At 37.1% G+C, this 27,061-nt stretch overlaps 1 protein-coding gene across 9 annotated transcripts in view; it reads right to left on the minus strand.

Moving 5' to 3' along the window:
* LOC105483677 (vezatin, adherens junctions transmembrane protein) overlaps positions 1–27,061 on the minus strand; it is an 85,306-nt gene that overhangs the window by 19,448 nt on the left and 38,797 nt on the right. For 5 of the 9 annotated variants that reach the window (XM_011744656.3, XM_011744654.3, XM_071071291.1 and 2 more), the window contains 6 exons: positions 23,190–23,365; positions 19,626–19,901; positions 16,397–16,546; positions 11,553–11,700; positions 4,716–5,047; positions 1,549–1,742 (listed from right to left, as the gene is read on the minus strand). In XM_011744656.3, coding sequence (XP_011742958.1) covers positions 1,549–1,742; positions 4,716–5,047; positions 11,553–11,700; positions 16,397–16,546; positions 19,626–19,901; positions 23,190–23,365 — 1,276 coding nt within the window. The remainder of the gene's footprint in view (positions 1–1,548; positions 1,743–4,715; positions 5,048–11,552; positions 11,701–16,396; positions 16,547–19,625; positions 19,902–23,189; positions 23,366–27,061) is intronic. The other 4 variants (XM_011744655.3, XM_011744662.2, XM_011744664.3 and 1 more) reach the window with 1 other exon arrangement.

Below are 27,061 nucleotides of genomic sequence, written 5' to 3' on the forward strand. Positions count from 1 at the left end.
CTATGGGTGCTTTCACACTACAACAGCAGAGTAAAGTAGCTGTAACAGACACACCATATGACCTGCAAGGCAGAAAATCTTTAGAGAAAAAAGTTGCAGACCCTTATCTCAGAGCAATACTTCTCAAATTTCTCAGACTTTAATGTGGATACAAATTACCAGATCTTATTATAAAATACAGGCAGATTTAAAGTCAGGGGTGCATTTGTAACAAGCTCTCATGTGATGCTTATATGCTAGTCTGGGGATCACTCTGAGTAACAAGGCCCTAGAGGTAATAAATGTGAAGTGTTTTAAAATGATGTGACACACATACATACACATGTGCATACACATATATTTTTGAGACAGGGTCTCACTGTATCACCAAAGGTGGAGCTCAGTTGTGCAATCATCGCTCACTGCAGCCAGGACCTCCTGGGCTCAATGAATCATTCCACCTCAGCCTCCCGAGTAACTTTTTTTTTTGTAGAGATGGGGTTTTGCCATGTTGCCCAGGCTGGTCTCAAACTACTGGGTTCAAGTGATCCTCCCTCCTTGGCCTCCCAAAGTGCTGAGATTATAGGCATGAGCCACTGCACCTAGCCTGTGATATTTTTAACAATGGGAAACTGTTATTAACTGGAGATTCTTTTCTATGGCAATCCTCGAGTAATGCCAAAGTTATAACCTATTCTCAATGATTTCCTGCGCTTACCACAATATATATGTAGATATATATGTGTATATACGCATGAGTGTGTACATACATCTTTATATAAATTCTATATAAAATTATTACAAATTTAGCTGTAAACACAAAAATAACAGGATGGTAAAGCATTCATTATCTTTAGCAGCAATGCAAATTCTATGCCTAAGTCTGAGTAGCCTCATAATAAAGATCCAAGAGATAAATATGGTACTGGTTTGCAGCACAGTTTTCAAAAATTGATGTGCCAAACATTGAAAAATGAAATCAGTGAGGTAAAAACAAGCATAAAATCGGAGTCACATAAAAGCAGCTTAGTGGAAAAATCTCAAGACTATTTTTTTTTTTAACTTAGTAGCACAAAGCATCTGATATATTATTAAATAATGATACAATGTGTTTAGATCTTAGTACTAAATATGCAGTGCCACAAATTATATCATTTGTATATTATTTTTGAATGACTGAAGAAAGTATTTTATCTTAAAAGAAAAACTCAAGTTCCTAGCCCCAGACTATCAAACTCATTCTTTTATTATCCTAACTGAAAAAGAGTTTCTGGAAGTTCTAATAATAGAAAAATACTATCAAAATTTATTCTCTCATTTCAGTTTTTTTAAAAAAGAGATATGATTCACTGAACTTTCAAATCATATTCATTTTTAATTTACAAAATGAGAGTCAAGAATTGTATTCAGTGTCACTTTGTACATATAAATTCAACATTAAAAAAAAGTAAACTAAGAAATTTTGAAGCTAGTTTCATCATGAAGACAAGAAGTCCACCTAATAAAATCCTACCAGAGTGGAATAAGCATGTCTGCTAAGCATATGGCAAAGAAATCTCTCACAGGTACCTTTTTTATCCGTATTTCTTCGTAGCAGTTTGTCGACCTGAGAAATGGCCTCTTCCCAGCAATTGTTGCTTGCTTGAACGTGGGGCTGAATCAACTTTAATTTCTGTTCTAGGATGGGATAAGCCTCTGACACTAGTTCTTGTGTTTCTTTAGTACAAACAAGCTTTTCAAGTTCATCTTCAAGAATTATTACCCTGAGTCATAAAGAAAAACAGAAACAGATTTCTATAATATGAAATGAAAAATTTATAATTTACAAGGCTTATTTTAAAATAAGCTTAAATCCCAGCACTTTGGGAGGCCAAGGCGGGTGAACGGCTTGAGCTCAGGAGTTCAAAACCAGCTTGGGCAACATAGTGAAACCCCCTTTTCACCAAAAATACAAAAAATTAGCCGGGTGTGGAAGCATGTGCCTAAGGATGAGGTGGGAGGACTGCTTGAGCCTGGGAGGTAGAGGTTGCAGTGAGCCTTGATAGTGCTACTGCACTTCAGCCTGGAGGATGGAATGAAACCCCACCTCAATTTAAAAAAAAAAAAAGAAAGAAAAAAGGCTTATAAGAAAAAAGGCACAATCTTGGCTCACTGCAAGCTCTGCTTCTCGGGTTCACACCATTCTCCTGCCTCAGCCTCCCAAGTAGCTGGGACTACAGGTGCCCGCTACCACGCCCAGCTAATTTTTCTGTATTTTTAGTAGAGACGGGGTTTCACCATGTTAGCCAGGACGGTATCAATCTCCTGACCTTGTGATTCACCCACCTCAGCCTCCCAAAGTGCTGGGATTACAGGCATGAGCCACCTTGCCTGGCCTGCCATTACTTTTAATGGCAAAAACTGCAATTACTTTTGCACTAACCTATAAAAGGACCATGGGAAAAGGCATTTATACAGTTTGGTTGGACTGAAGGAAAGGAATGAGAAATAAAGATAGAAACAGAGTGTAGTCAAGTTATGACAAACACTTCTATAGTATGTTTTGTAAAGACTTTAGTCTGAGCTGCTATGACTCCGAAACAAGTCAAGATTTTCAGTGAAGTGACAAGGCAAATATAAGCCTCAGCAACATTAATCTGGCCATACACACCCTGAAGGTGGGGAGAACAGTTAGAGATTAACGCCTTAGTGTAGGGAAGGGACAATATGGTCCCACACCGAGGCCCTGAGAGTGGGAACAGCAAAGGAGACAAGGGGGAGAGGTGTGAAACACAAAAAGAGCATTCTAAAATATGAAACACGAAACAATTATTTAGTTAACAATTTAAAAAGTTGTATGTAGCAGCACTACAGAGCAAATTGGATATGATGGTTTGTGACTGGTGTATTTTCTAGTGAAAATACTTAGAAAGGAGAGACATTAGCATATATGGAATATTCCACTTTAAAACAGGACAAAAACTTCCTATGCATAACCCACAATTCCTACCCATGGTAAAAGCGCCTCTTTTTTGTGTTCATATCTACCTTGTGTAGCACGCTTTCTTCCCTGAGCCATCTTCCCTCACTCTAATGCATTCTAATATGTGCCGTATATTTCTGATTCTATTGCCAAAACTTACTTCTTCAGAGACTCTGGCTTTGCCTACAACCTGTCCACTGAAATCTTATTTTCCTTTGAGGACAATTCAACCTTTGCCACCCAGTCAAGTGGAGATGGCCTTATTGCCCAGTTCCCTGTAGGAGGCAGGGCTAAGAAACTGGTTAGCATTTACCTGCTTTCTTAGAATAGCAGATATAGACTACTGGAATACCCTGAGTTCATAGTGTCTTCATTTTTCTTATGCCATAATCTTTTTTTTTTTTTTTGAGATGGAGTCTTGCTCTGTGGCCCAGGCTGGAGTGCAGTGGCCGGATCTCAGCTCACTGCAAGCTCCGCCTCCTGGGTTTACGCCATTCTCCTGCCTCAGCCTCCCGAGTAGCTGGGACTACAGGCACCCGCCACCTCGCCCGGCTAGTTTTTTGTATTTTTTTTAATAGAGATGGGGTTTCACCGTGTTAGCCAGGATGGTCTCGATCTCCTGACCCTGTGATCTGCCCGTCTCGGCTTCCCAAAGTGCTGGGATTACAGGCTTGAGCCACCACGCCCGGCCATGCCATAATCTTTATATCAGCCTTATATCAAGCCCATCTCAGGCCTTGAACTGATGGGTAAAAACTTAGCTTCTCAAAATGTCTTTCTGACTTTAAGTTCCTATCCTTGTATCTCTTATCCTCCCTAATTCCAGTGAAACTAGCCTTTTGATTTTGCTGATATGTCAGTCCTTTTGACCCATTTTTATTTACATAATTAAATGCTGCCTTCCCCATTCCACTTCTTGCCTTGTATCCCAGGGTCAAGTACACCAACTACAATCTTATCAGTTTTAAATTCCTAGGACCTTCTTGATTACCAACACAACATGAACTCAACCATTCATTTGATCCAGTCCTACATGATGAATATTTAACTGTTACAGAAAAATTTCACTGGAAATGACTGTATTCAATTAAATGCCTTGATTCAATTTTTAAACTTGAAAACTTCGTAGAAATATGTGAAAATAGTATTTTCAGCTGAAGGTATACCGAAGTGGGACATAAAAATTTAGAAATTAAGGTAGAGTACCAACAATTTCATGCAAGGCAGGAAATGAACAAATATAAACTCTAGACTCTACATTTTGCTTTTCAACTGGTACCACAAAGCTTGTCCTGTGATACAAAAAAATTTCTACATCTGCTATAATTTATTTAGTAAAACAGCAATATGTTACTCTTCTACTACATATAACAATGCCTCTTGTAACACACTGTTCCAATCTTGGTAGATATTTCTATTGGACTGCAGGTTCCAGTTGAAGAGCACTACCTTAAGAGAGTTAAAAGAAACTCATTCTTTATAACCATCTCCATTTCAGCTCTCAAAGAGAATGAACAACACCTGCTTTTACCTACCTTTCCAAGTTTTCTGCTGAACTAAGGAAAAGTAAAAACTGTAACTCCCTCAAGTTATAGTACTTACAAATTATTATTATTATTATTTTTGCTATATTTGTAGCTATAAATCACCCTTCATGTTCATGTCTCAACTTTGCTTCTTTTTACTAGCTAGGACACAAGCCAACAACCACAATGGTACACGAATGAAGCTTGCTAATCACCGAGACCTTTCTTGGTATAATTTCTAAACTTACTCATTCAGTAATGCTTTCAGATGGAGCTGCAAGCTACGTACTGCTGTGTGAACATTATTCAGTTCTCTTGACTTCTGTTGAGTTTTGGATAAACACTGTGGTACTGACTGGTGCTGAGTTTCAAAGTACCGATAGAACTCATAGCTGCGCTTAAGCTCTTCCAAACAGGCAGAATGAGCGTGAGGTAGACCTTGAGTCACATCAGATAAGATACGATGAGGCAGAAGTGCTGGAGTAAGTAAGGGCCCAGGAGGTGAATTGGCTGTAGAAAGTAATAGGGCTAACCGTCTGAAGAACTCTGAACTCTGTGCCACCCAGAGTTGGAACAAAACCTAAAGAAAAAAGAAAAAAGGACTAGATCAATAACAAATATTGGTCAGTGTTCAAAGCAAACTATAAATTTGTTTATCTTAACTTCTGGTTTAAATTTTGCACTTTATCCTAAATAATAAATATAACTGAGCTTAAACTACCTTAAGATGAGCCAATAATATGATTTCAAATTATGTATGTGGGAACCTGTTATTCCAATACAGCAGGTAACATCAATATATAATTTACTACAGTTCTGTCCTAGATGGGAAGTGTTGATGGAATGAGATACTTTAGTAAAAGTGAATCTTCACTCATTATTTAAAAAAAATTTTCACACAGAAAAGAAGACAGTAGGACTAGTGGATATATATATATTTCTCCAAAGAAATGAGTCACATGGATCAAAAGCTTGGGTTTCAAAATAAGACTATTACCTTGCCCTATGAATTAACTAAGAAATTAACATAAAAATCAGTCCAGGGCTAGGCGCAGTGGCTCACGTCAGTAATCTCAGCACTTTCGGAGGTGGAGGCGGGGAGATCACTTGAGGTCAGGAGTTTGAGACCAGCCTGGCCAACATGGTGAAACCTCGTCTCTACTAAAAATATAAAATTCAGCCAGACATAGTGGTGGTGGTGTGTGTTTGCAATCTCAGCTACTTGGGAGGTTGAGGCAGGAAAATCATTTGAACTTGGGAGGCAGACGTTACAGTGAGCTAAGATGGTGCCACTGCACTCCAGCCTGGGTGACACAGCAAGACTCTATGCAAAAAAAAAAAAAAAAATCCATTAAATACTCCAGGAATGTCTGACATGAGAAATTGCAAAACCTATTATTTTAATTAATTAATTAATTTCTGCCATAGAGTCTTGCTCTGTTGCCCAGGCTAGAGTGCCCAATGGCATGATCATAGCTTACAGAAATCTCTAACTCCTGCGCTCAAGTGATCCTCCTGCCTCAGCCTCCTGAGTAGCTAGAAACACAGGCTTTTACCACCATACTCAGCTAATATTTAAGTTTTAGAGATGGGGTCTCAGTATGTTGCCAGGATAAATCCCATTCTTCTTCTTCTTTTTTTTCTAAAAGCAGTCTGAATATGTTCATAGGCCCATTCCTGAGATACATCCTGAATCCTTGCAGCAAAACATTTCTCCAGATACAGTCGTATTCAAGATGAGGACAATATCTCCGAAACAAATGCATGAGGAAACAATGTAGTATGAAACAAGAGGTAGCAGGCAATAAAAAGAGGATGAAACCACTTTTGGTAATTTAGATTCCAATTATTCACAACCATGAAAATAGACATTATTTAGATGGTTTTATTAAATGAATTTTAAAATTATGCCAATAATGAATTAAGGTAATTTCACGTAAATCTACTTTACCATTAACTTGTTTTATTTTATTTTTTTAAAGTGAGCAAGGCCAGATTTCCTAGTTGCTACAGATGCGATATCTAGGGATTCTTGACTTACAAGTTTACTTGCAAGTCTTCTTATTCAACTATTAAATTTTATGATTACAATGATTTTTATTATTTTATTTGTTCATTCAGAAATGATTTCTTGAGCACCCACAAGGTGCCAGGCACTGTTCTAGGTGCACATAAACAGCAGAGAGCAAAAATGAAAAGAGTCTCTACTCCGATGGAGCTACAAGTAGAGGGGCACAGATAATAATCTACAAGTAAAAGATACTATTTCCCTTTTGCTATAATGATTGTCCAGGAAGAAAAAGATAGTGTTTCTTGGTTGATGGGAAAAATACAGCAAAGAAGGGGAATAGTGTGTGTGTGTGTGTGTGTGTGTATGTGTGTGTACACATATGAAAGAGGTGGAGAGAGACAGAAAGCAGGAAGGAGAGAGGAGAAGGGGGTGGCTGGGGAGGTCTCTAAAAGTGTCACCTAAAGGAAGTGAGCCATGAGATCATCATCAAAGAAGAGAGTTCTAGGGAGCAGGAAGTCAAGTGCAAAGTACTGTTGTGGGAGATCATGGAACACAGGGCAGATCATGGAACAAGAAGTTCAGTATGGCTGGGGCCAGGTAAGCAATGGGGAGCCACTGAAGGGTTCTGAGCAGAAGCGTGACATAATCTGATTTATGCATTAACAGGCCCATACTGGCTGCTGAGTTGAGAGATTACAGGAAAATGAGAGTAGAAGCAGAGAAACCAGTAAGGAAGTTACTGCAATACTCCAGGTTAGCATTAATGAGACCACAGTGGTCAGCGGTGGAAGGTGAGCAGCAGATGGACTCTGGATCCATTGTGAAAGTAGAACCAACACAGTCTCTTGACTGATTGGTACTGAGAGAATAGGAGCTAACAAGGATGATTCCAGCATGCTGGGTCAAGATAACTGCAAGAATCAAGTTGGGACAGCTTACTGTGGCTTTTAAAAAGACTAAAGGCCAGGAGCAGTGGCTCCCACCTGTAATCCCAGCACTTTGGGAGGCTAAGGTGGGAGGACTGCTTGAGGCCAGTAGTTGGGAGACCAGCCTGGGAAACATAGTGAGACCCCTGTCTCTACAAAATATTTTCTTAAAAATTAGCCAGGTATGGTGGCATGTAACTGATGTCCCAGTTACTTGGGAGGCTAAGGTGGGAGGATAGCTTGAGCCCAGGAGTTCAGGGTTACAGTGAGCCACGATTGCACCACTGCGCACCAACTGCATGACTGAGCAAGACCTTGTCTCTAAAGACTAATTTATTATCCAACCACTGTCACATTATCCATTTAAACCAGAACTCAGAAATATGTATTTCTTTTTTCCTTGGATAAGGAGATAACCATAGCCAATAGGTAAACAGAAAATTTGATTTAAAGCATTTCACAATGTGTGCATTTATTTTTCTAGAGCAGGAAACATATGACTTTATAAATTTTAAAAACTGGTTAAAAACTTAAAGGAAAAGAGAGGGATAAGGACTCCGTTCTAGGGACTGATTGAGTATCCCTAATCCAAAAATTTGAAATGAAATCCCAAATGCTCCAAAATTTGAAACTTTTTGAACACCAACATGGCAGTTAAAGGAAATGCTCACTGGAACATTTCAAATTTCAAATTTTCGGATTAGGGATGCTCAACCTCAATGTGTAATGCAAATATTCCAAAATCTGAAAAAATCCAAAATCCAAAACACTTCTAGTCTCAAGCATTTTGGATAAGAAATATTTAACCTGTATTTCATTTATGTCTCCTCAGGCTACAATTCAGAGGTTGCTTTTCTTTCCAAAGGTGCAATACTTGCTATCACTAAACTTTCCTGAGGGAAGATATGTTAACAATAAAAAATAAATCCAAAATGTATTTTCTTTAGAGGGGGCAACGCACTTTTAAAAATTTAACTTACAAAATCTATTTTTAAATTTCTTATCTGAATAACGATACAGTGGCAACTACAGAAGGGGACAATACACAGTTTTTGAACATTACAGGGGTTTTCAACAGTTTGCAAAGTCTATAATAGAGCTCCTCAAGATAAGGCTCCTTGCAGAGCCTGATAAATGCGGTAACTGTAACACAATTATTGAGTTTGGTTACAGGTTAGTTATAGGTAAAAATAAAAGAAATATAAAAATACTATTATACTTTGATTTGTAAAACACTGAGTGAGCAAAAAGAATCCAGCTATAATCATTGTTGGAAGGCAGGATGGGGATACAGCAACAGAGAACAAGTCTCACATTTCAGAGCAGGTCATATCAGATAGAATTTTAAAAATCAGCTAACATTTATTAATTGCTTACCCTACACCAGGCACTGAACTGACAAACATCTAATCCTTTGGAGGCAAGCATTGCAATTATCCCATTTTAATAAACACAGAAACAATGATTTGCTCGGGACCACACAGTAGTCAAATAATGGAGCTAGAGTGAAACCTGGAAAATCTGACTCCACAGAGTCCACAACTTCTCTTTGCTGCCTGTACTTAAGCTAGAGTACGATTCAGGATTTAATACACTTTTAAAAACAGTACATCAACAGCATATAGAAAAAAATCTCCAAGGCATCTTGATGAGTTAACAAAAAGTAATTTAAAAGGAAATGAAATACTTTCTCCAAGTCCTTCTTAAAGAATAACAGCTATTACCATTTGGGGGTACCCGTTATATGACAAGCCCTGTTTGAGGTATTTAATATGTCTTCTCATTTAATCTAACACCTTATAAGGCAGGGATGGCAACTCCTTTTCACAGGTGACATAAGTTTAAAGAATAACTTATTCAAAGGCAAATGGCTAGTCAGTCAGAGCTAAAATATAAACCTAGGTCTGCTCAATTTTCCACATTAAGAATCTCTTAAATTGTCCTTTGAAAAAATATTTATTTTCCTTAAAGAACAAAGCATGGTTAGGATATTAAATTTGAAAGGGGGTGAAATTACCTATAGTCCCACCACCCCAAAGAGTAGCTATATATATCTTGGTATTTTCTCCTCATTTTTTTTTTAAACAGGGTTGTGCATATTGCATATACACTTATGTATCCTGATTGTTTCACTGCCAACAGATGTTTCTCCAAGTTTTTACAGAATTTTCACGAGCAAGCTGTAGCTGCTACACAATGGTTCACCATGTGGCTCTGGCATGACTCACGCAGCCACTCCTCTATTTTTGAAATTTCAGGCAGTGTTCCATTGTGCACTATTATAAACACAAAGTGAATAAGCAACTTGGTATATAAAGCTTGACTATGTTTAGAATAATTTCCTGCAGTTTGTAGAAGAGGAATTACAAATTCAAAGGATAAATCATTTAAAAGGCTCTTTACATGTCAAGTTGCATTCTGAAACAAATAACTTTAGAGAACTGAGGAAAGTACTGCAGCAGCCTAAGTAAGAAATGGTGGCTGGGACTAGGATGGTGGGGCTGCAGGGTTGGATATAGAAAAAAGTGGATGGGTTTAAAATACATTTTCAAGGTATAAGTAAGAATCTGCTAACAGACTGGATGTGAGTGGGCAAAAAGAGGGACAAGAAAGATGGTGTCCAGGTTTCTAGTTTAAGTTTTGAGGTGCCATTTATTGAGATGGGTTAAAATGGGAGTAAGAATAGGTCAAAGCAAATTTTAAGCAGGAGAGAAAGAAAACAAACAAGATAATTAGAACATTTATGTTGATTTAGAAAATGTAAAAGATACGGAAGTCAATACAGTCTCAAAACAAAATGGATCTGATAAATGCTAACAATACTTGCACTAATTTTCATGGTATCAAGGGAAATTTTTAAAACTAAAAACAAAGAAACATCTAAAGAGAGTTTACTAAACACTTAATAGGAACTTAAGACATTTGGATCAATGTCTTAAAAATACTACTGGAGGTTGGGTGAGGTGGCTCATGCCTGTTATCCCAGCACTTTGGGAGGCTGATGTGGGCAAATTGTTTGAGCTCAGGAGTTTGAGACCAGCCTGGGCAACATGGCGAATCCCTGTCTCTACAAAAAATACAAAAATTAGTTGGTGTGGTGGTGTGTACCTGTAGTTCCAGCTACTCGGGAGGCTGAGGTAAGAGGATCACTGAGCCTGGGGAGGTTGAGGCTGCAGTGAGCTGTGACTAAGTCATACTGTACTCCAGCCTGGGTGACAGTGAGACTCTGACTCAAAACAAAAACAAAAAAATTTGTTTCCAATGTTGGCTGCTATGGTAATGTCATGAACATACTTTGGGTATATCTTTGGTTACTTTCTGAGATAAATCTGTAAGGGCAAATTAAAATTGCTAGAATAAAGCAATTTTGCTTCTTATACCTGTATGAAGATTGGTATTCAATGCTAAAGTGAACCAGTTTATACTTTCACCACTGGTCTGTGTGAGGTCTCCCTGAATTTTCAATGATAATGAAATTACCAACTTTCAATATCCTTGGCAAAATGGTCAGCTTATTATTTTTATTTGTGTTCTTTCATTACTAAAATGAAAAATTTGTATCTTATTTATTGGCCATTTGTATTTCTTCTTTTCTTGTTTTTTCTTTTTAGGCTAGTCAAATGAAGTAGCGGGAGTGAGGAAGGAACAAAGAAATCTGTAACTGCTTGTGATCAATGCGTTGTAAAATACAACCTCACTGGGACTAGCCTGTGTTTCTTTTTTTGTGAACTGTCAGTTCAGCCAAATGTACCCTTTCATGTGGCTTTTAATGTATGAAAAAAAATCTTAAGAATTTTGGAGATAACACATTATCCATGTTTGTTGAAACAAATGGCTAGTTATAAAATCACTCATATTGGCCTCCAATTAAAGTAAATTCACTTATCTCCAAACTCTAATTTAAGGCATTTCTTTAAGCATTTTAAGTATTTGGAGATCAAAATCTAAGGATCTCCTCTTCCAATCCATAATAAAGATTATGCTCTCGGCACTTAAAGACAGTGTTACAAACATCACCAGTGCATTTATGATGATGGCGTGCAGCAAACAATGAGGGGAACAGGCGCACCATTTACATTCAGAAAGCACAGACATAATCCAAGTGCATCTATCTTTTCTTCAGCCCTTCCCTTCCACAGATGGATTACCTTCAATGCAGGCAGGCTGAAGCCATCTGTAAAGTTATGTGCTTCCTCTTCTGAAATCTGCTCTTCACTAAGTCCAAGGCCCAGCTCCTTAAAAGGCACCACACAGATGTAGTTGGTTACATTGTCACTCTCAGAGTTCAGGGGGTAGGTTAAATTAGGTTAAGGCAATCAACAAAGCCTTTTCATGAAAGCATAAAAGATACAGTGAAATTGTCCTACATCACATTTACTAATCTTTATTCTGAACTTTCGGGTGAGGAGATTTACAGCAGTTTTTAAACAAAAATTAATTTTAAATATCTAATATATTAACATAATACCTCAGATATCTTGTATACTTGTGGATACAATTTTTAATGTCTAAAAAATTAAAAGTTCAACTCTTCAAAAGGGTTACAGTGATGTTATTTATTCATTTTTTTGAGACGGAGTCTTGCTTTGTCACCCAGACTGGAGTGCAGTGGCACCAGCTTGGCTCACTGCCACCTTAGCCTTTCAGGTACAAGCAATTCTCCTACCTCAGCCTCTCAAGTAGCTGGGATTACAGGCATGCACCACCACACGCAGCTGATTTTTGCATTTTTTTCTAGGGACGGTGTTTTGCCATGTTGTCCAGGCTGGTCTCGAACTCCTGGCCTCAAGTGATCTCCCTGCCTCAGCCTCCCAAAGTGCTGGGATTACAGGTGTGAGTCACTGCGCCCGGCCCCGTTATTTTTGACACCTACCATTTGAAGCTGTATTGGGCACTTTATTGTGTCATGGTTCAGGGTCCTCACTATGCTACAGTAAATACCCTTTTCCTCTCAGTCTGCATACTGCAGGACATTATTAGTTGAACGTTATCTGAAATACACAGACTGATATAAGTGGCACCAGGCCTGTCCTATCTAGCTTGTTTGACAAAGATTACTGTTAGGTTTCCTCTGCCCTCATTCTTACAGACACATCAAAATCAATAATGATTTTCCCTTTAATTGTTTCTCTAAATAATTACATCCATATAATAATTGATCGTGAACCATTTTTGTATTTCTAGCATATTCCTATTTGGTTATATTATAATAATCTTTTGATACAATCCAATATTAAATTTATAAATATTCCATTTAAACATTTTGTATCTCCATTTATGAGACTAGCCTATATTCTTTGTAATAAAACTGGTTTTTATTCTTTGTAATACAACATGTTTTGGTATTGAGATATTTTCATAAATAAAATGATATAGGGAAACTTTCTAACCTTTCCTATAGTCTGAAATTTTTTTTAAACTATAAAACCATCTGGATCTGGTAGTTAAACAATTTTAAATTCACTTTGCTTTTGAATAGGTAATATATTCACAGGATTCAAAATTCATGAGGTATTAAGGGATACAGCAAAAACTACTTTCCACCTCTATGCCTTAGCCATGTAGTTCCACTATTCAAATGCAAAGGCAATTCCTTTTACCAGTACCTTCCAAGATTTTTTTATGTATACATACATAAAAGCAAATTCAAATATAAATGTGTATCTGGAGATATGTAGGTATATACGCATGCATGTACACAAACACATACATACATATTTATCCCTGTAGAAACACACAGTCCCTTTTATGCACAAATTGAAGGATACGATAAATACCGATCCATGCACTTTCTGATTTTTTTTCACTTAATATAACTTGGAGATCCACAGTAGAGCACTAAGAACTCTATCATTGTTTTTAAAAAATAGTTTCATATTTTCCATTGTCTACATATAAACCAGGTGTTTTCTCTTTAAAATTGAGTATTCTTTATCCCATGTCCAATCTCTTCAAGTTTTAAAATTCTTCCTAGGTCAATTTTGCAGATTTTTATTTTGATAAGAAATGAGGCTGGGCTCAGTGGCTCATGCCTATAATCCCAGCAATGTGGGATCCCTTGAGTCCAGGTGTTCGAGACCAACCTGGGCAAAATGGTGAAACCCTGTCTCTAAAAAATGCAAAAAAACTAACCAGGTTTGGTAGCATGTGCCTTGGTCCCAGCTACTCAGAAGGCTAAGGCAGGAGGATCGCATGAGAATGAGACTACAGTGAGCCGTGATCATGCCACCACACTCTAGTCTGGGTGACAGAGTGAGACACTATCTCAAAAGAAATGAAAAGAACCATTTTCCCCTACATGTTTAAAGTTGTTGCTGTGGAGCTGCATATATAACATCCCCTCTTCCAGTTATTTTAATGTCTTCTATATCCATGGTTACCACTGTGTTCTCATTACTAATCTTGTATATTTCTGCTCTTTACTTTGATCAGGCAAACAAGGGTTTACATATCTTACTGGTCTTCTTAAAATGATTGGTGGATTCTTTTTTAGTTAAATTTATTAAGGTTTCTTATATGGAGAATATGATCTGGCCCCTGGCTACCTCTGAGTTTCATTTCATACTCTAACCTCCAACTTCCTGTGCTCAACTCATGATGGTCTTCTTTCTATACTCCAATCATGCTAAATTCATTCCTGCCACAAGATCTTTCTACTTACTGGTCTATCTAACTGGCATACTCTTCCTCCAGATCTTTCCATTATGCAAACCTCAGTTTAAATGCCAGCTCCTCAAAAAGGCCTTCTCTTACCATCTAATAAAAAGCAGCATTCCACCAATCATTCTCTACCCTATTCCCCTGTTTCTTTTTCTTCATAATAACTGTTTTATCTGAAGAATCGCATCTGTCCATTTATTATTTTATTTTAGTTTATTTTAGACAGGCTCTCACTCTGTTGCCCAGGCTGGAGTGCAGTGGCACAAACACAGCTCACTGCAGCCTTGACCTTTTGGGCTCAAGGAATCCTGCTGTCTCAGCCTCCCAAATAGCTGGGACTGCAGGTGTGTGCCACCATGCAGCTAATTTAAAACAATTTTTTTTTTTTTTTTTTTTTTTTTTTTAGAGACAGGGTCTCACTATATTGCTCAGGCTGGTCTCAAATTCCTGGGCTCAAGCAATCCTCCTACCTCAGCTTCCGAAAGTGCTGGGGTTACTGGCATGAGCCACCACACCAAGTCCATCTTTTATTGATTATTTCATCTACTAGAAGGTAAGCTCCACGAGAATAAGGATCTTGTCTATCTTATTCACTGCTAGGTCCCCAGTTTCTAGAAAAATGACTGGCACAAAGAACTCATATAATGTGTAGTCTTTGATAGGCTAACCCTATCACTCCCTAACCCACACTGAACTACAAGCTCCATAAGGCAGGGATCATGTCTATTATGTTTACCACTGTACGTCTAGTGATGAGCATATTGTGCGGCAGTCTGTGCTCAAAAAATACTGACTGAATGACCAACAGTTCACATGCCACACTGTCATCTATTTCTTTCCATGTGTTTTTGCTTCCTTCTACCTGGAATGCAGACTCTTATCCTCATGGCCAACTTCTATTCATTCTCGGAAGCTCAACTTAGATGTCACCTCCCTGAAAGCCTTCTCTGACCCCATAAACTGAGTATGTTGCCCTGCTATGTTGGAAGGCACCCATGGCACTTATATCAAATTATGAATACTGATTTCTCTATTGATCACATTCAAAAGTCTTTAGAAGTAGGTAGTACATATTTTTACTCAGTTTTCCTAGCACTTGGAAGAATGGTTGACCTATAGCAGGCCAGCATTTAGGCAATGGGGGAATAAAATGGACAAGTTCTTGATAAAAATTAAAATGCTTTTTCTCCATTTCATTTATATATATATATATCTCTAGATATATCAGTTTTGACCTATAAGATATATATATCTAGATATATCAGTTTTGTCCATATAAGATATATATCTTATATGGATATATATCTAGAGATAAATATGAAATTTCCATATATAGAGAGAGAGAAAGAGAAAAATGGTTTCAAGTCATAAGTTCTACAGTCAAGACACAACTTCATCTGTTAGTAGTTCTATGATACTGCACAAGTCACTTAACCTCTATTTTAGTTTTCTCATAAAATGGAGACAAGAAAATCTAGCTATAAAGGTTTGTATAAGGACATGATAGAACATAAAGCACCCTGTAAAATTTGAGTATTATATTTATCAGTGCTATAATACCCAGCATCCTGAAGTGGCAAAGTTGTCTTTTTGCCTTCTATTTAGTCAGGATTTAACTTATCTATATGTCTTTACTAAAATAAAGCTCTTATATGCCTTTTTTTTCTGGCTATTAGAACTAATTTCCTATTTTAATAAATTTAAGTGACAGACTTTATTGTCATACAGTCTTTGGGTGCTTACTATATGCTAGATGATGTCTGATCACTTTACATGCATTAACTCATTTGATCCTAACAAAAATCCAATAAGGAAGATGATGTTATTATTGCCATTTTAAACATGACTAAAGCAAGGTACAGAGAGGTTAAGAAACTTGTTTAAGGTCACTTAGGGAGTAACTGATACAGTCAGTGTTTGAACTTAGCCATTCTCCTCCTAGAACCTGCTTTTTTGAAAAGGGAAGGATTTCCAGTTGCCAGTTTATTAACATGCCATGATGCAAATCTGCCATGTTGAGAAATTTGTTTAAAATATCAGATCTAGCAAAGCCAGGCTCTTCTGACTTCATTCTTTGGATGAGTAAAGGAAGAGACTTCAAGTTTTTTCCTTGTTTAAAAAGCAGCCACACAAGAACAGAACTTTCTTCCTGTCTGTTATTGTCATTCCCCCAGGAATGCATTTCCAGTTTTAACATAGAAGTAATGATGGAAATTAGTTTCAAAATAGGCAATCTCAGTTTACAGTAAACATTCAGAAGATACAACTATAATACCTGTATTCAGGACTCCAGAAACATTGCTTAGTTTCATATGTAAACAGAAAAGGATATTTTTTCAGCATATATAGGGTAGCTAGCCTTGCTGCTTGGAAGTTGGCTCTTAGAGTTCGGTAGACAGCTTTCCGAAGACCGATGAGATGCTGACTTGGATGCTGTCCAGCTTTATTAAATGGGCAAGCAGCACTGACCCTGTCAAGCAAACTTGAAAAGTAAAATGTGATACAACTGTACAGGTGTCCTAAAGTTTTTGTTTCCTAAATCCACAATTCTATTAAATGTAGAAAACAAATTCCTCTATCATTATCTTTACTAGAAAATGATTATGTCAACTCAGGTCTCATAAAATAGTCATTTCTGTGAATATATATATGCATATATATAGACAGCCACTTAAAAAAAAAAGACAAAAAATTAAAATCTCAAAGAGTAAAGGCTTCCTCTGATGTGGGGAAACAATGGATTTTGGCTGAGATATAACAGAAATGTAGAAATATTTATTAAGAATTCACATCTTTTTTACATAGACACTATGCTTGCTAAAATATATTGGAGAAAAGCTACTTTATATTCAGTTTTCAAAACCTATATCCACAGGAAGTATGAAGACCTTAATTATAAACACTTTCAAATTATTAATATACATTTACATATGTTCATTACATATGTTCACTGATCATATTTTGGTCACTTGTACAGAAAAAATACTATATAGAAATACTTTCTGTACATTCATAAAAGTAGGGTAAAATTACTTACCCACCTGCTGCCACTGGCACTTACCTACTCAAAATGAAGTAGGGAACGTGGAAAGATAACAGGACCAGTGGCCAACAGGGGAATGCAAGTAGAAAGGCAAAGTAAGGGTTACTACATAGTAGCACAGCTACTCTCAAAGCTGTTCAAGAGGAAGCACATTTCATGGCACTTCCCATAAGATTAATGGGAAGTACCTAATTTGTAACAATGACATACAATATATTACATTTCATAACTTATAGTATGCATGAGTAAATACCTGGTTATCAGATAAATTTTTTCACCTAACCAGTAATCTTTCCCAACAGTAAAACAAAATACTGGCATTTGTAAATTCCTTATTCTATAACCACAAAGCTATAAAACAAGACACCTAATTCAAAACTTTAAAAATGTTAAGCCATACTAAAATGTATTCAGGTATTACAAATCTATAAAAAGCAAATTTTAAAAAATCTATAAAAAGCAGAGGATGATGACTGACAGGCTTATGTTAAGATAAGGGAATGAAGGCAAAAAAGGTTTCAATTATTTGTGAGAGAGGACAATTTGAGGCAGAAACAAAACAGCATTCATGATTTCAATATATGGCACTACTGCTTGTGCTCCATTATACTAAATCAGTTTTAAAAACTGTCTAATTTTGAAAATGTCTAAAAAATGATTCAAGATTTATTATTCCTCATTTTTCAACCCACTATCCAGACAAAGGAAGCACAATTTCTTCCAATACTTCTTCTCCCCGTCTGTCATCTGAACGGGTAGAAGTCATAATCTGCAGGTAAATCAAGTCTAACTGGCCCACTTTACCTCTTCATGCAAATTCCATGGGGACAGATAAAGTTGGAAAATGAGACAAGGCACAGAATCCTCTATATACGCCTAACCATTAGTTGAACACAAAGCCACTTTGTTTAACCAGTCATTCCTCTCAATAAAATACAAAGGAACTATTACGTATTTTAAGCGTGATTTTTAAAAACTTTTTAAAAATTTGACACTCAAACAACTTAAAAAAGTGCTATCCTTTAAGTCAATAAGAAGCAGACTTCAACTAATGGAAGGACAAAAATCAGTAGATGCTAAGGACTTTTATACTTTTTTTTTTTTTTTTTTTTGAGACCAAGTCTGTTGCCCAGCCTAGACAGAATCTGTTGTCTCCAGTTCTGTTGCCCAAGCTGGAATGCAGTAGCATAATCTTGGCTCACTACAGCCTCAACCTCCTGGGGTTGAAGTGATCCTCACGCCTCAGCCTCCCGAGTAGCTGGGATTACAGGTGTGTGCCACCACATCTGGCTAATTTTTTATTATTTGTAGAGATGGGGTCTCGCTAGATTGCCTAGGGTAGTCTTGAACTCCTGGGCTCAAGTGATCCTCATGCCTCGACCTCCCAAAGTGCTGGGATTACAGGTGTGAGACATCACGCCTGGCTGACTTTTATACTTTGAGAAGAAAGAGAAATTATAAAATCCGTCTTATGTCTTGGGATTGTGTGTAGAACACATGAAAGTAAAGAACAAGATAACTACTGGGATTCTTCCATTTCTCTGTTCCATGATTTTCTAGAAACAGTGAAGACTGTGTAGTGTTCTAGAGCAGAACAGAGTGAAGGATGCGATGGCTACCAGAGGTTCTTCACTCCCTCTTTTCATGATTTTCTAGATACAACTAATTAAGAGCCATGAATGTTCCTCACCATATGCTTACTTTCTCCCACCTATAGATTGCAAAAGTTATATAGGTTATATAAATTATTAAATATACTAGCACACAACTGTCATCTGGTAGTGTTTGGCAGGTGTCCAGTGTACTGCAAGCTGGGTTTAGAATCAGATAGAATGGATATGAATATTTACCATGTATCATTCTATGCCTTCAGTTGTATGCAAAAGTGACTAGCACAGTATATGGAATATACTTGGTGCTCAATAAATGTAACCTTCCCTCTAATAATAGACTAAGCAGCCAGTATATCCTATAGCTTAATATACTTACAGCTAGATTGGTGAATATTTAATTTCTTGTGAGAATGGAAAACATCATTATTTGCATGATACTCTGAGAATTTCGGTGCTGTAATATCTGCTAATATTTATCTAAACAGTTATTAGCACAAGTCAAGAGTTTTCAAAATGCATTTATAGCAGATATGTCTATCATAAAGAAGGCATTTGAAACGGAGTAATGGGAGCAAGCATTTACTGGGTAACTACTGCATGTTAGGTTCAGTATTAGACACTCTCTATATATTATCTCATATAATCACATGGTAACATACAGAAATAATCAGAATCTCCAAAGTACTTTAGTTCCTCAAAGCAGATAACAGATTCATACTAGATAGTAAATCTAGCACATAATGTATTTATTCCTTCACTTAGCAATTAATTGACTTTAGTAAGTACTAAAGAGAAAAGCACTTTTTTCCTATAAATGCAACATAGAAATGAAAATAGGTAATAAATATTCTCCTTTACGGAGTAGAAAATAATCATTTAAGAAACAAAATAAAAAATGAACTCACAGTGTAAATCCTCTGGAAATCACTTCGGTTTCTTGAATGAGACGTAAAGCTTTTCTCACAAGGTTAGTAAAAGCTCGGCTGTTTGTGGCCATATCTTCCAAATGAATACTGTATTTTTTTAGGGTCACTTGTAGTTTGGCTGTCCTCCATAATCTCAAAGCTCTTATGACCAGATACACAAATAGAATAACTCCCCATACCAGCCAGGAAGACACAATCCACCAAGTAGGAAGCATAATGAGCAAGCTAATGAAGGCAAATAGCATTGAGAGATCCCTGGGAACAAGAAAGGAAGAAAATGATATGCATCAGATTAGAGAAAGAAAGATGAGTTACTTTAATCAGTAAAAACAAATTTTAAATTTAGGTTTACTAAACAAATAAAATGCTAGTTTCTTTGTAACGCATAACTTAAAAAAAATATGACATTTAAGAAGGTGATGTGAAAGATTTTCAAAATACCTCGCAACTAGGTAATAGTGCTTAGGTATTAACATCCGAGCTGATAAGTTTAGGTAAGAAAACAGGTGTCTTCTGGAATCACATAAAGCTGATTTCACAAAAGAAATTCAAAATTATCTGTAGGTGGTGACTGAATGCTGGGCAGAACCAACAAAAGGCCTCTACACTTCCTACATATACAGAGTCTGGAGCTAGAAATACCACCTGTTGCCTGCAGGATAAAATCAAACTTCATTAGCTCAGTCTACAAAATCCTTCAGAAGTTGGCCCAGGTCATGTGTTGAGTCAGATCAGCATCCCAGCCCTCAACTCCAAGCATTGTAAACCAGAAAATCTCTTCCTTCTCTTTCCTTTTTGCCTGGTGTCATCTTATATTTAATACCACAATCCTATTCGTTCAAACCTTCCTCTGACACCAAGTCTTCTGTGAAGATTTTACCAAAAGTTTGAAACAGTTACTTTTAATTTGAGACAACCCCTCTTCTGTGACCCCAAAGAAATTGCTACATTTCTCTTTATGACATTAATAAAAATGATAATAAATATAACAATAGGCATCTTCTGAAACCACTTTTTAAAAACTATAAGATATGGAATCCTTAACCTAAAAAGCAAATTAGAGATTTTAAAATCCAATTTTATAGATTTAAAAGTAAAAATACTATTTCAGAGATATTATAAATCCCTTTTCCTAAAATCAAACTTTATTTGCATAGAAACACATACTATATCAAGAATATGTACACATTTTTCCAATTAGAAATGATACACACTTGATGAGTAATTGTTTGAATAAAGTCCTCTAATTTTAAATAATCATCATCATTAATTTGGAATATACATACTTACACACAGACCATGATATGGACAAGGTTTGTACTTTTATACTGCTTTAATTGAAATAAAAATATGCACACATTTTTAAATTCATATCAATTACAAGTCTAACAGACTAAAATACATCTTTAAAGCAATGAATGCTTTGGTGAAAATGTGTATATATAAGAAAGAGGGGGCCAGGCACAGTGGCTCATGCCTGTAATCTCAGCACTTTGAGAGGCACAGGTGGGAGGACCACTTGAGCCCAGGAGTTCAAGACCAGCCTGGGCAACACAGTGGGACCCCTTCTCTACAAAAAATTAAAAAATTAGCTGGGTGTGGTGGCATGTACCCGTAGTCCCAGCTATACAGGAGGCTGAGGTGGAAGGATCACTTGAGCAGGCTGCAGCAAGCCGAGATCACGCCACTGCACTCCAGCCTGTTTGACAAAGCAGAACCTTGTCTCACCAAAAAAAAAAAAAAAAAAAAAAAAGAAAAGAAAAGAAAAGAAAGAGGGGAGTATAAGGGGGATGTGTCTGAGAATATCTGAAAAACATCAGCAATATTTGAAAAGAGTTATAATCATATTGCAAAGAAAATCACACGCAATTTCTTATTAATATTTGCCCTGGCCAGGTGCAGGGCTTGCACCTGTAATCCCAGCACTTTGGGAGGCTAAGGCAGGCAGATCACTTGAGTACAGGAGTTCAAGACCAGCCTGGGCAACATGGCAAAACCCTGTCTCTGCAAAAACTACAAAAATTAGCCAGCTGTGGTGGCATGCTCCTATAGTACCAGGTACTTAGGAGGCTAGGGTGGGAGGATTACTTGAGTCTAGGAGGCCGAGGCTGCAGTGAGCCAACATCACACCACTGTGCTCCAGCCTAAGCAACAGAGTGAGACCATGTCTCAAAAAATAAGTAAATAAATAAATATTTGCCCTAATTTCCTTTAGAATCCTTTACTTTTTAGATAATACTGGTAATACCATAAAGCAAAATCTCATCATATATTTTTATATATTAATAGTAAACTCTAAAATCATTTATAGGTCTCATAGTTGCCTGGTTATATTTGTGGGTAAAGGAAACTTAGTAAAGTAGCAAATTCTTAAAAACCTATAGTTCCTTCTATCAGCTCCTTAAATTCTCATATTTTTGAAGGATAAGATGCTTCACTTCTTCATGATCATATCTGAGTGACTGGAGAGTGAAGCATTTGTCAGTGTGACAGGGAAGACATAAATACAGAACCTTAAGGCCAATGAATGTAACTGCCTATATAACTTGAACAGTTTGAGCAGTGATTTATTGTACTTCTTGATTCATTCCTCCCTTCTATGCCAAATTTAATAAAGTACTTTAATAGGAAGAAGAAATCAATAATTCTTTATATATAATCCCTTTTTGCTACACATTCTTTTTTTTTCTTTTAACAGATTATTGCCTGGGACTTCTGCTCTAGACCCAAATAGTTCAAGAGGCTGAAAAGTTTTAGGATGGTCTGAATCATCAAATCATGTTCCCTGTTATCTTTTCTCAGCCAGCACAGCCAGAATCAACTGCCTACCTCCATGTCCCATCCAATTCTTGGTGTCTCTACAATATAGTTATGATAAAACCTATTAATTATAAAGAAACATAAAGAAGGATAGGCTTGCATGCACATATGTGCATAGGTGTATGGGTAAAAGAAATTCTTTTTTATTCCCCTTAGAGACAGGGTCTCGCTTTGTTGCTCAGGCTGGAGTGCAGTGGTGTGATCATGACTCACTACACTCTGCAACTGCTGGGCTCAAGCAATCCTTCCACATCAGTATCTTAAGGAGCTAGGTCTATAGACATATGCCACCATACGCGAACACATTTTTTTATGTTTTGTAGAGATGGGGTTTTGCTATGTTGCCCAAGCTGGTCTCAAACTCTTGGCCTTAAGCAATCCTACCACTTCAGCCTCCCAAAGTGTTGGGATTACAGGCATAAGCCACTACACCTGGCAGAGTAACTTTTTGGCACTTGTTATGCCCATTTGCTAGGTTGCTGGACACAGAACTAATTTTAGTGAGTTGGAAGTATATAATAACCAAATTGGATTTTTTTCCCTAGCTTCACTTTAAATGGTATTTATTTTAGAAAGGTACTTCCCCCCCCATATTGTTACTTTAATTGTACTGCTAAATGTATAGAATGTTTATGCCTTTACAATGGAGAGCATGAGGATGGGTTTCCTCTGCTAATACTCTATATGTAAGCAGTCAAAGAATAGGTGTTTTCTGGACAGTACCAAATATTAGGGGTTGCCAGGGAGCAAAGTGTTGGAAGGTGTCCATTTTCCTGTTGTTGAGATTGCCCTGCAGACAGGATACTGGGATCAAGTAGCTCAATCAGCTCCACATCCTCTTGTAACAGGACTTCCTGTTGCAGGATGGTATGTAATGAGTCGAGTCGGAATCCAATATCCTTGCCATTAAAATACCAGAAGAGAGGTATTAACACATATATAATATTGCATTAAACGCTAAACTCCTAATGTACTAATAAAATTTAGTGGTGTTTATTTTCAGAAGATACTTCAAGAAGAAACAACAGTCCAATCTACCTTCAGTATGATAGATGAGTTTTATTTTCACTGTAAATGTGAAACAATAAAGATTGAGGTAGACATTATTGAGCCATCAGATGTAAAATATAAATTTTTAATAACAAGATGAAAAGTAATTACAGATTAACAAACCTGTCTAGTTAAGCCTAATTGATTAAATTGCTAGGGCACAACATGGAAAATATAATCCTATAACATTAAAGATGCTGTCCCTGAAGCTGTTACAATACAGTCAATATTTAAGAATTTTATTAGCAGGATCAAGGCCTCCTAAAAATGTAGATTCAGATATTTAAAAATACACTATTAAGGAATGCAATGTAAAATCACACTAACATTTGCATAGCATTTTATAGTTTACAAAACGCCTTCACATATACCAGCTCATTTATTTCTCCCTCTCTTCTTTCTATTCATCTATCAAAGAATACCTTCCATAAGCCAGGCACCAGGCTTGACACAGAAGACACAAAATGAACAAGATATATTCTTAAAGAGTTCATAGTTTAATGAAGAGACCCGAAAAGTAAACCGTTGCAATATAACATGCAAAGGAGCGTGATGAAATACACCTAGAGTACTATGAAAATGGCATAGAGGGACCAAGCCTGTAATGAAGTCAGAGAAAGTAAAAGAGGTGAAGCCTGAGCTAAGTTTTAAAGGATGAACAAGAATTAACCAAAGGAGTTGGAGAAGTGGGACGGTACAGGATAAAAGCCTTTCTAATTTGGGGAACTGTGAGTTGTCCGTACTAGATGATATTATTAATAGATTGTGCACAGAGCGCACATGGTAGAGAGGTGAGAAATGAGGTAGCACTCTTAGGGCTGACAGGTGAATTCTCACGGTAACCCTGTGATGTACCTTATCATCCTCCTCTCCATTATATGGGGAAGAACACCAAAGCCCAAAGAAATTAAGTAACTTTCCAGAATTTTGATTTCAAATCCTACGCATTTGGTAGCTGTGTTTCCCTGCACATAGTCTGCCTCAAAAGAAAATTTAAAGTTGTATTTTGCATTAAATTTAAACAAATAGAGGCCAAGTGCAGTGGCTCACGCCTGTAGTCCCAGCACTTCGGGAGGCCAAGGCAGGCAGATCACCTGAGGTAAGGAATTCGAGACCAGCCTGGCCAATATGGTGAAATCCCATCTCTACTAACATACAAAAATTAGCTGGGCATGGTGGCACATGCCTGTAATCCCGGCTACTCGGGAAGCTGAGGCAGGACAATCTCCTGAACCCAGGAGGCGGAGGTTGCAGTAAGCCGAGATTGTGCCACTGCACTACAACCTGGGTGACAGAGCAAGATTCTGTCTCAAAAATAAATAAATAAATAAATAATTAAAAAACCAAAACCAAACAAACAAATTTAGGACTAGAGTGATCCTACTATATGATAAAAATAAAGAGAACGATGGACAAGGCCATTAGCAATTAAAGTAAAACCCACTAGCTCTAGGGTGTGAAGGCAACAGGTTTGCTCTTAGTTAATTTAATCATTCCCACACCACACATTCCAGCCCTAGCTGATCATAATGAGGACTTCAGTAAGAATGTGGTGAACCATATATCAAACTGAGCCCATGACCTCTTGATCAGGGTTATATGCCACTTTTAGAGAATAAGATTTTTAATATTAGGTGCATTTAGATATATTTTATTTATCTTCAGTCCAAAAAGAGAGCATCTTCTCAAAGGAATGTTGATCTTTCTTTTAGCCTGATGTGGCTTTTTTTTTACCATCTACTGACACACTCTGTATGTACCTCTGCAGCACTTTTATGTTTCATATTTGAACAATTGCCTCTTTTCTCTTCCTACAATTCCGATTCTAATATTAGGAACCACTTAATTTGACATCCCACCCCACTTTCACAAAGACAGAGCAACACAATTCCCTTTATACTATTGTTCAGAGGGGAGAAAAAAGGAGCGCAGGAGATGGGGCACGGTAGCTTTTCGAGTAATCTCTGAAATTGATCTTACTATTTGGTTCCCCAATTAGACACAGCCATATTCAATGCAAGTATTAAAAATCAAACTTTTGCTACAAAAGCTTTAAACCATACCTTTTATGAGACTTCTATGTACATATATATAAGGTAACTTTGAAGAAGCCTAACTAGTTGAAGGCCAAGGCTGACAGAGACTGGAAAAGCCAGTAATATTCAACGGGAGTGCTCTCTCTTTACAGACACTCGGCGTAATCAGTTATTCACTTTATTGAACACCATTCCCTGGCATCAGACTTACGTGTAAAACTGGGATAACACCTCCCCAAAACCAACACGCTTAGAGGAAGTATTAACAGCTTTAGGAATATCTGATTTAAGAATGTGACAAACCGACTGGGCACGGTGGCTCACCCCTATAATCCCAGCACTTTGGGAGGTTAAGGCGGGCAGATTACTTGAGGCCAGGAGTTCAAGACCAGCATATTAGCCACGTTTGGTGGTGTGCACCTGTAGTCTCAGCTACTTATAAGGTTGAGGCACAAGAATTGCTTGAGCCTGGGAGGCAGAGGTTGTAGTGAGCCAGGATGGTGCCACTGTACTGCAGCCTGAACAGCAGAATGAGACTCAGTCTCCACAAAAAAAAAAAAAAAAAGTGATCAACCAACAACCTACAATCATCTATGCATACAAATGAACTTGCAGGGACCAAGACACTCCAAATAACTAAAATAGTGTTATCTTAGTGATTAGACTGCCTCATATAGAGGAAAAACTTGAACTATATTCTGATTACTATAGCTGTTTAAATTGAATCAGATTAATGAATTAAGTATCTTTCTTAAGGATAAAATGTAAAATTATATATTACTCTTTGATTACAAAAAATAAGAACTGCAGAAAACATGTTAACCGTGTTACAATGTAACAATCAAAGTACCAGAAAAATTGACACCTGCAAATTAAGAAACATGTATGCCAGTCCTATTTGGACTGAGAAGCCCAGATCCAGGTCTCAAACAAATGAAGAAACTGAAAAGGTGCTAATTCTGATCGATTTAAGTATTAGCAGGTATCACCGGCATGGCTGGAGGCTCTATGCTCCTGGGATGTGTACTACGTAAACTCTGGCACATTTTCAACAAGTCTGAGTGCCAAGACTTAGTGTCTAGCTTTATATTCTTGCTCCACAACTTAAGCATGTTAATAGGCTCTCTGTGCCAGTTTCCTCTTTGGCAAAATTGGGATAATAACAGTAGCTACTTCATAGGGTTGTTACGAGGATTAAATAAGTCAATATCTATAAAATACCAAGAGGAGTGTTTGGCTCATAGTAAGCACTGTATGTTAGCCATTACTGTTGTCACTATCTATGCAATAATTAAAACAATAAAGAAAAGCACATGTTGGATATATTACAATATAAAAACTTATAGAACACAACATAATTATTACCAGGTTGATGCAGAAAATAAGAGATACAATAGGCTGAAGTTTTGGGAAAACTTTGAGAAAAAGCTAGGAGTGCTTATTGAAAGATTCCATTGGATCAAGAAAAAAAAAACAAAACCAGAAAGAATTCCATCACAGTATAAAAGC

This window comes from Macaca nemestrina, chromosome 10 (genome assembly GCF_043159975.1).
Source record: "Macaca nemestrina isolate mMacNem1 chromosome 10, mMacNem.hap1, whole genome shotgun sequence".
Classification (NCBI taxonomy): domain Eukaryota; kingdom Metazoa; phylum Chordata; class Mammalia; order Primates; family Cercopithecidae; genus Macaca; species Macaca nemestrina.